The sequence below is a fragment of the Phocoena sinus genome, chromosome 17 (assembly GCF_008692025.1).
Source record: "Phocoena sinus isolate mPhoSin1 chromosome 17, mPhoSin1.pri, whole genome shotgun sequence".
Taxonomy (NCBI): domain Eukaryota; kingdom Metazoa; phylum Chordata; class Mammalia; order Artiodactyla; family Phocoenidae; genus Phocoena; species Phocoena sinus.
In genome coordinates this window covers 76,391,107-76,401,253 of record NC_045779.1, presented here as the reverse complement: position 1 = coordinate 76,401,253, position 10,147 = coordinate 76,391,107, and the positions used below count along the sequence as shown (strand labels likewise).

Genomic DNA, 10,147 nt, shown 5'->3' with positions numbered 1-10,147 from the left:
GGCAGGAGTGGCATCTCCTTCGGGGTGCGCGGCCCCAGGAGCCAAAGCTTTTCTTTCCTTCTCAGCTGCTCTCCTTCCCCTTTTCTCCCTATGGGTCCCTCCGTCTCCTTCCTCCTCCGTGTCCCTCCCAGCGACCATCTAGCTCCCTCCACTTTTCATCACTCCTCTCCTCCCCCTCCTCCTTCCCTCGCTTCCCCGGCGTCTCTTCCAAAACCCGGAGCGGATTCCCGGCCCGGGACGGGCCCTGCGCATGCGCAGGGGCGGTGCCGGCTCAGCCGCTGGTCGGAAGCTCCCGCTCTGAGCCGGGGGAGCGTCCGAAGAGGCTGCTCGGCCCCGCCGCCCGCCAGGCCGTTGGCTCCGGGCCCGGGGGTCCGGCTGTGTAAGTGCAAGGTGGGGGGCTCCCGGTTAGGGAGGGTGTCGGGTCGGCTGCGGGAGGGCTGTCCGTGTGTCACGGCGCTCGAGGGCGCCAGCCAGCGTGTGTCCCGCCGAGGGGCTCGCCTCAGCCCACACCTGCTCGGGCCACTTGCCCCAGCCCCGTTACCCTGCCCGGAGCCCGGCCACACCTGTCCACGGCCGCGTCCGCACCTGCCGAGGGCCCGGCCCTGGCTCTCCTTAGCTCTCGGCTGTCGTCCCCTTACCCTCTTCCGCCCGCGGGCCCCCCTCCGCCCGGCCTCCCTCTCCTCGGCCCTTTGACCCCGGGCCGGCGGGTCTCGGGACCCGGCTGGGGCCGGCCTCCGGGCGGCGCTGCAGCCCGCGCCCCCGGCCGCCTTCCCCGCCCCGCGGTCCCGGGAGGCCCTCTTCTCCTTTTTCCTCCTCCTCCTCTTTTGGATTCAAAGTGTCTCAGATCCCGCTCGGCGGCGGCAGGCGCTGATTCCCGGGGATGAGCTCCTCGAATTGCAAAGTCCGGCTTCTCCCGGCCAAGTCTCGGGAAGAGAGAGCACAGTGCCTGCCTTGGTCTCCTCCCTCGGCTCATTTGCCCCACGTGAATGCCCTTTAACACGGAGTTTTCTGGTGTTCGGATGGGGTTCTTGTGGATTTCACGTGTTTTTATAGAGAGAGGGATTACAGTGTTGAAAGCAGGGCTCGGTTTAGTTAAAGATGAGTTGAGGGTATGAGGCTGTGACATCCTCCATCCTCTCCCCGCCCCAGTTTAAACGCGACTGGCGATTTTAAAAACGTAGTTAATTGTCGTTTCCTAGTCCAGCCCAGATAGTATTCCTTAACACGAAATAGCAGCACTAGAGACATGATATTGGAGAACCAGGAATATTGCAGTCCTAAAGATGTCCTGGCAAGGTTTTTTGTTTTGTTTTTCTTAAACTGTGGGACAGTCCAATAGTATAGAGGGAAAAATAGTTGTCAAGAAATATTTTATCAAATAACAGCGTTATTGAGATAATGTTCACATACGATGAAGTCCACCCATTTAAATTGTACATTTCAGTGGTTTTTAGTATATTCACAGTTGTGCAACCATTATTATTCCAGAACATTTTCCTCACTTCAAAAAGAAATTCCATACCCGTTGGCAGTCTCCCCTCCTGCAGCCCGGGGAGCCACAGATTTACTTTCTGTCTCTAAGGAGTAGCATATTTGGGGCATTTCATGTAAATGGAATCATACAGTATGTGGCCTTTTGTGCCTGGCTTCTTTCACTTAGCATAACGTTTTCAAGGTCCACCCATGTTGTAGTAGGGTCAGTACTTTGTTGCTTTTTATGGCTAAGTAATATTCTATTGTTATGGATAGATCACATTTTGTTTATGCATTTGTCAGGTGATGGACACTTGCGTTGTTTCCACTTTTTGGCTCTTAGGAATAATACTGCTATGAATGTTCGCATACTAGTTTTTGTGTGGACACGTATTTTCAAATCTCTGGTATATACCTAGGAGTAGAATGGCTGTTTATATGGTAACTCTATGTTTAACTTTTTGAGGAACTACCAAGTTGAAGAAATATATTCTTGATGTTTTAATCTTTGTATTAGATTAGTCTCAGACACCAGAGCTGGCTCAGTGCCAGGGCTTATTTCATCAGGTTCTTTCTCCCTTGAAGAAAGTAGTGGAAAAGCATGGACTCTGGAACCTGGCTCCAGTTTACCCCTTACAGATTAGGAGACCTTGAGCAGCTGACTGAGCCTGGTTCCTCATCTGTAAGGTTGAAAATGGGAATGCTTGTTTCTTAGGGTTGTTGTGACATCTAACTATGATAAGTTGTAAAGCGCCCAGTGCAGCCCTTTTCCTACCTTGTATATGAGACAAATTGCCTCCCGTGGTACTTGCATATTTTGAATCTGGGGCAAAAGTGAACAAGAAGTTTGCTAATACTGAGCTGCTTCAGGGAAAACCCTTGCCTGAGGTTGTAAGGTTTACTGAGCTGTGGCATGGATTTGATTGCTGGTCTGCTTTTCAGGGCCTAGTTGGAACTGGAAGGGACCCAGAGGGGTCTTTTAGTCCAGGGTGACTTCATTGTTTAGATTTCATAGATTGGTAAGTGCTAAAAAGCTGGAGGGCCAATCATAGGCTTGTCAATTTTTATTTTTGCCCAGATAGAATAATGGAAGAACAAGCGCCATCTCCCCCCCCCCCATTGTTTTATAAAAGCAAGAATGTTTGGGAATTCCCTGGCAGTCCAGTGGTTAGGACTCTGTGCTTTCACTGCGGTGGCCTGGGTTCGGTCCCTGGTCAGGGAACTAAGATCCTACAAGCCGTGGGGCGCAGTCAATTAAAAAAAAAAAAGAATGTTTTAACAGCAAAAAACGAGACAGTTCATAACCTAAAAATAAATGATAACAATAGTAGTTAATATTTATAAAGCACTTACTAAACTTACTTTAGTTTTATGGGAAGCTTTATATACATTGTTCATATTTTTCTCATTTTACTTCAGAGTAGAGAAATTGAACACCTCCTGTCCTCAACCTGTGTCAGACCCACAGGCCACCTGTGTACCTGTAACACACTTGCCTTTTTTGTGCATCAACTTTTTTGCTTGTAGAAGAGGGGTGTTGGCAGGGGCAGTAGCGTAATCTCCTGATAGATGAGAAGGGCGGGGGCCAGGCCCTGAAACTAGCCAACCTGCTGAAACACGCACTGTAAGTTTGAAGTTCGACCTTCTTCCTTTTTTTGTTTTTTTTTTTTTTTTGCGGTACGCGGGCCTTTCACTGTTGTGGCCTCTCCCGTTGCGGAGCACAGGCTCCGGACGCGCAGGCTCAGGGGCCACGGCTCACGGGCCCAGCCGCTCCGCGGCACGTGGGATCTTCCCAGACCGGGGTACGAACCCGCGTCCCCTGCATCAGCAGGCGGACGCTCAACCACTGCGCCACCAGGGAAGCCCAATGTGGACCATTTTTAAAGTCTTTATTGAATTTGTTACAATACTGCTTCTGTGTTATGTTTTGGTTCCTTGGCTGCCAGGCATGTGGGATCATAGCTCCCTGACCAGGGATGGAACCTGCACCCCCTGCATTGGAAGGTGAAGTCTTAACCGCCAGGGAAGTCCCCCTTCTTCCTTTTTTAACTCTTATGTTAAATGTTTAACATGTATGTACAGTTTAAAGAATGGCAAAACAAGCACCGCTGGATCTACCATCTAGCTTAAGAGACAGAACATAACTACTGCTTCTGAAGCCCACTGCTTCCCTTTCAAACTGCATTCCTCTTTGCCACCCAGGTAACCACTATCCAAATTTACTTTTTCTTTTTTTTTTTTTTTTGCGGTACGCGGGCCTCTCACTGTTGTGGCCTCTCCCGTTGCGGAGCACAGGCTCCGGACACGCAGGCTCAGAGGCCATGGCTCACACGCCCAGCCGCTCTGCGGCATGTGGGATCTTCCCAGACCGGGGCACGAACCCGTGTCCCCTACATTGGCAGGTGGACTCTCAACCACTGCGCCACCAGGGAAGCCCTACTTTTTCTTTATAATTTTGCCATATGTGTAAATAAGATACTGTTTAAGTGTTGCCTGTTTTTAAACTTTACATAAATGGAATGGTGCTGCTTGTATCAATCCACAACTTGCTTTATTTGCCCATCATGTTTTTGAGATTCATCTTTGTTCCTGCAATGTCTCTCTAGGTCATTCATTTTCACTGTTCTAAAGTATTTCATTGTGTTAAACGACCACAGTTTAGTTACCCATTCTCCTGACGGTGGCCATTTGCGTTCTCTTCAGTTCTTGCTTCTGTGAACCTGCCAGCCACATGCCAGAATACGTGCCACCTGTCAAACAGGGGAGTTACCTTTGGTCTGCATCTTTGCAGACACATGGTGTTTTTATACTTAAAACATTTTGTCTTTATACCCATGTTCATAATAGTATTATTCGTAGTAGCCAAAGCTAGGAACAACCCAAATGACCTTCAATGAATGAATCAATAAAATGTGGTATATAGATATATACAATGAAATATTATTCAGCATTAAACAAGAAGGAGATTCTGATGCATGCTACAACATGGACGAACCTTGAAGACATTCTGCTAAGTGAAATAAGCCAGCACAAAAGGACAAATAGCATATGATTCCACTTATGTGACGTGTCTAGCGTGGTCAGATTCCTAGAGACAGAAAGTAGATGGGGGCGTGCCAGGGGTGGGGGGATGGGCAGTTAGTGTTTCATGGGGACAGAGCTTCAGTGGTGAAGGTGAAAAAGTTCTGGAGATGGTTGCACAGCAATGTAAGTGTACTTAATGCCATAGAACTCTACATTTAAAAAGGTAAGTTTTGTGTTATGTATATGTTACCACAATAATTGTTTTTATTTTTGGTCAGTCTGGTGGGTATGAAATGGTCTGTTCCTGTGGGGTTTGTTTTTTGTGGTACGCGGGCCTCTCACTGCTGCGGCCTCTCCCGTTGCGGAGCACAGGCTCCGGACGCGCAGGCTCGGCGGCCATGGCTCACGGGCCAGCCGCTCCGCGGCACGTGGGATCTTCCCGGACCGGGGCACGACCCCGCGTCCCCTGCATCGGCAGGCGGACTCTCAACCACTGCGCCACCGGGGAAGCCCTGTTCCTGTGGTTTTAATTTGCTGTCTCCTGATCGCCATTGAGGCACAGCACCTTACTGTACACGTCTTGGCTACTTGAGTTTCCTCTTCAAAGATGTCTGTTTGTCCATTTTCTGGTTGGGTTATGCATCGTTTTCTTACTCATGGATTACCCATTGTGCCAGTACTACTGTTGGAGAGTCTGTCCTTTCCTACTGTCCTAGAAAGGCACCTCAGCTGTATTTCAAATTGCCGTGCATGTGTGGGTCTGGTTCTGGGCTTGATGACATTTCCATTTTTCTCTCTATCCCTGGGCCAATACTGTGCTGACTATAGGTTTTTTGTTTCCCTACAGATTTACTGAAATATAATTCACATGCTATACAGTTAAACCATTTAAATATACAGTTCAGTGGTTTTTAGGGTATTCACAGAGCTGTACAACCATCACCACAATCAATTTTAGAACATTTCATCACCCCACAAAGAAACCCTATGTTCCATTAGCAGTTACGTCTGGTGGGACAAATGCCCTTCCCCATTGGTCGTTCCTCAGGAGTTTCTTGGCTATTGACCATAAACTAACTTGTTACAATCCACGAAAAATCTGTTAGTAATTCTAATCAGAATTGTGTTGAATCTGTATATCAAAATGGGGAGAATGAACATCTTTATGATATAAACTTTTTCTACCCATGGATATATCTGGGAGCCTACCTTTTCCTCTCTACAGAGCCTGGCACGTGGGAAGTCCTCACTAGATGTTGGGGATGTGAGTGATGAGGTTTTATATATCATTAGTTTCAACCATAGCCTTGCACAAAAGAGAAAACTAACCTCAGTGAAGCTACGTGACTCACTTATGGTCACAAAGAGTGACAGCCAGTGCTGGAGCCAACCCGATGCACGTGGTGCTTGCAGGGAGTTCTCTGCCGCCTACTGCTGATGGGAGCAGCATCCTCTTTGCGAATGATACATGCTGGTTGGCCGCTTTCACTTTCATTGGTTCCATCTTATCTGTAGGTGTTTTTCTTCTGGTGGGCCTGTGTGTGATGTGTGACATGTGAATAAAGATCTGTGTCTGGGAGAACTCTGGGCCAGGTGCAGGGAGTGCCCACCGAGCACATGCTTGAATTGGGAAAAGACACAGTAAAGGTTGGAATTTCCATTACGGTTCAAACTTCCTGATTTCTATGACTTATTATACCTTGATTTAGCCCACCTTAATTTTGGATGCACAAATATGGAAAAACTTGATGAAACATGATTGTACGGTATTGTAGAGAGAGGACCTTGTATGATTTCTCTCTTTCTTTTTTCTAACACTTGTTCTCCTGGGCCTTACAGATCCTGCACCCATTCAGCAGGGTCCAGGGCTTGCTCGGTGCTGCGCTGAAGCAAAATTTGTTTATAAGGGCCTTTTTTCATCTACTCTGGGCCTCCGTCTTCTTCTCTGCACAATGAAGGCTTAGACTAGATAAGGGTTTTTCAATATCTTTGCCACCTTTTAGAAACAGAAAACTCTCAAATCTCCCTCCCCACCCACCCCAATGCTTAAGATTTTGATACGTCCCCCAAGGGGTGACATCCATCTTTGTTGAAAGTTGATGTGCTTTTGGTTCTTTCCAGGAGGTGCAGAAAAGACTCTGCAGAGAATTATTGCAGGGGGGGGCCGGGGGCCAGTGTATCACACTTTGCAGCGTGAGTGCCGGGGCAGGGGCTGGGGTGGGGGAGCGGGAGCGCCTGCCTTTCAATACTGTAGCTGATGTGGCCTCTCTGTGATCTTACACAATGTGACCGACTTCTCTTTCCCTCAGTTTCTTCATGTGTAAAGTTGGGGTGATATTATTTAGAGGTTTTCATGAGATAATATACACATAAGCTTTTTGTGTCCTGGGTAGAAACAAGACCAGTTAGCAGGTCAGAGTTTTCTTAAAAAAAAAAAAAAACAACCAAAAAACTTTCTCCTGCTGCTCTGTCCAGGTGTGTTGTGAAGCTCCTGGAGGGTGAGGGTTGACTCTGAAGTCCAGCATGGGGTAGGTGGCCCCAGGATCTGCGTGCCCCAAATTGCTCCCACCTCCCTCCCCAGTCCTCTTGCTCTCAGCCCAGGATGAAATCCCTGCCATTGGACGTACTCAGAGGTCTAGTGGAAACGGCCTTTTATTTTTATTGTTTCATCGGGTTCTGGTGAACCGAAGCCTATGCAGTTTGGAGTTCCTAGTCAAGAAAAAGAAAACACAAATGCAAAATTAGATATAGGGCCATGGAAGGGGCCCTTGCAAGTGGGGGCCATTAGCTCTGTTGGCTTCACAGTACAGCGGTCTCTGGCCGCGAGTACCCACGCCTGTACTCTGAAGTAGGAGAGACCAGTGAGGTCAGTGGAAAGATTTACTGGGTGTATCTCACGGGCTAGGCGTTTCCCTCCTTGTATGGTGTATTCCTTATTTGATACAATGAGCTCATTTAATCTCAATGGCCTTTAAAAAAATTAGACCTTTTATTTTGAGATGTAATGTAGATTCCCATGCAGTTGTAAGAGATAATATTGAGAGAGCTTATGGACCCTTTGCCCAGTTTCCCTTAATGGTACTGTCTTGCAAAGTTATGGTACCATATTAAAACCAGAACATTGACTCACTAGCCCTTTGAGGTTTGTGTTATTATCCACATTTTAATTCATGATAAAACTGGGGTTTAAAGAAGCACACAGGCCTGCCCCAGGTCACTGACGTTGTTAGTGTAGAGTCGGGTGGAACGTGGGCTTCACATTTCTGGGCAGTGCCATTATGATGGTCTGTGGAAGGGGGCAGCATTCATTTGCTTGTTTGTTCATTCATTCAGCAAACATTTTTTAACTCCTGTGGGCCAGATGCTTTCCTATGGGTTATCTAATTGAATTCTTCAACAGTACTGAGAATCAGGTAATGTTGTTTTCTTTCTTTCTTTCTTTTTAAATTTTTATCGGAGTATTGTTAATGTTGCTTTCTTTTTATATCTAACAAAATTCACTCAGAGAGGTTATTAAAACTCTCCCAAGGAAACACAGTTCATAAAGGAGGGATAGTAACCGTGTAGAGCCTCTCCTTCTACGTCAGGCAGTATGCCTGGCACTTTGCATTTGCAGCCTTCCTCAATCCAGATATCTTCTTAGCAAGCAAGTTTTGTTATCGCCATTATTTTTCAGTTCAGGAGCTCAAGTGGCCTGGAGTTCAAGTCCAGGCCATCTGATTCCACTGTGGTTCTTTTCATTCTGTTCTGCTGAGGGGCTGGGGAAGCAGTTCCTTCCGTTGTTTAGTCGTTTATTCAGCTTTCTGAGCACTGACTCCACATCAGTGCCTGGCGCCTGGCCAGGAGTTGGAAACAGAAAACAAGAGATGGCCCCTTTTCTGCAGGAGCTCCAAGCCTGGTCCAAGAGCAGGGGGTTGTGATAAGAGCTGTGATAGCCATATGCAGAACTCTAAGGACAAACTGTTCCCCACAGCTTTGCTCGGGGCTTACCCTGCCTTCCAGCTGGTGGACGCCAGCACCACCGCATCCCCGAGTGCGCTGGCAGCCTGCAAAACCCAGTGCGCCTCAAAGCCTCCTTTTCTCTCTGGGCAGGGTCTTCACCATGAGTGTCCCTGACTACATGCAGTGTGCTGAGGACCACCAGACTCTCCTCGTGGTGGTCCAGCCCGTGGGGATCGTCTCGGAGGAGAACTTCTTCAAGATCTACAAGAGGATCTCGTCCGTGAGCCAGATCAGCGTGCGCGACTCGCAGCGCGTGCTCTATATCCGCTATCGGCACCACTACCCGCCCGAGAACAACGAGTGGGGCGACTTCCAGACCCACCGCAAGGTCGTGGGCCTCATCACCATCACAGACTGCTTCTCGGCCAAGGACTGGCCGCAGACTTTCGAGAAGTTCCACGTGCAGAAAGAGATCTACGGCTCCACGCTCTACGACTCGCGGCTCTTCGTCTTCGGGCTGCAGGGGGAGATAGCCGAGCAGCCGCGCACCGACGTGGCCTTCTACCCCGGCTACGAGGACTGCGGGACGGTGGAGAAGAGGATCGAGGACTTCATCGAGTCGCTGTTCATTGTGCTTGAGTCCAAGCGTCTGGACAGGGCCACGGACAAGTCCGGGGACAAGATCCCGCTCCTCTGCATCCCATTCGAGAAGAAGGACTTCGTGGGACTGGACACGGATAGTAGGTAAGTCTCCCTGGAGCCCAGGCTCCTCAGCGTGGGCTGCTTCCTGACCTCCAGAAAGGGAGAAGCAAGTGGGAGCGTAGAAGCAAGGGAGCGGGGGGAAGAGGGTGCAGTCCACTGGTTTTCAGACTTTTAAAAATGGGACAGCCTTTGGTTCAGGGAAATCCTTTTAGGGTTCGTGTGGACACTTACTGCCCCTTTTCAGCTGGGAGCCCTGGTGGGACCCCCTGGAGCGCTGTCCGGTAGGGTAGCCACTGTCACTAAGACTGTGGAGGAGGCTGGTCTGAGCCGGGACGTGCTGTAGGTAAAATGCACGTCAGATGCTGAGACCTAGTCTAGGAAAAAGAGTGTAAACTATCTCAGTATTTCTTTTTTATTGATTACATGTTGAAATAACACTTTACATGTATTAGATTAAATAAAATACGTTATTAAAATCTGTTGCGAGTGTTTGGTTTTCACTTTTTAAAATGTGCAAACTAGAAGACCTTATTTGCGTGGCTCACACTGTCTTCCTGTTGGGCAGCGCTGCCCTCCGGCACGGCGTGAAGGCTGATTCAGCCTCATCCCTTCAATGTGCAGATGAGGTGCTGAACGCGGAGAGGCGGCCCAGTGAGGTGCTAGCTGAGCTGGGGGTCGGGCCGTGCCTCCTGCCTCCCAGTCCCCGGGCGCCTGCAGGGCTCAGGTCCTCCTCCTGTCAGAGGGCCACGCCACGGCAGCGCCGGAGCCCCCGCTTATGCTTAGGGTATCAGAAATGCCACGGGGGCTTCCGAAAGAGCGCCCCACGCAGAGGAAGGTGTGTTCATGGTTTCTGTGTCTCAGGGAGTGTCAGACAGAGCAGGGAAAGTTCAGTCCTCACTTTGTCCCTGTGATTAAGTCACCAGAATCGCTGACGAGCTCTGCTGGGCCGTCTGCTTCCCCTCTCTGCCCTCTGCTCAGTTTCCCTGTGTGGCCAGCGCGGTGTCCC

At 49.1% G+C, this 10,147-nt stretch overlaps 1 protein-coding gene across 3 annotated transcripts in view; it reads left to right on the top strand.

The window, feature by feature from the left end:
- The first annotated feature begins 265 nt into the window (after positions 1-265).
- Positions 266-10,147, top strand: part of TRAPPC9 (trafficking protein particle complex 9) — a 515,410-nt gene continuing 505,528 nt past the window's right edge. For 2 of the 3 annotated variants that reach the window (XM_032610159.1, XM_032610157.1), the window contains exons 1-2: positions 266-379; positions 8,590-9,183. In XM_032610159.1, coding sequence (XP_032466050.1) covers positions 8,600-9,183 — 584 coding nt within the window. In that variant the 5' untranslated portion in view covers positions 266-379; positions 8,590-8,599. Of the gene's footprint in view, positions 391-8,589; positions 9,184-10,147 lie in introns of all 3 variants that reach the window. The other variant, XM_032610158.1, reaches the window with a different exon arrangement.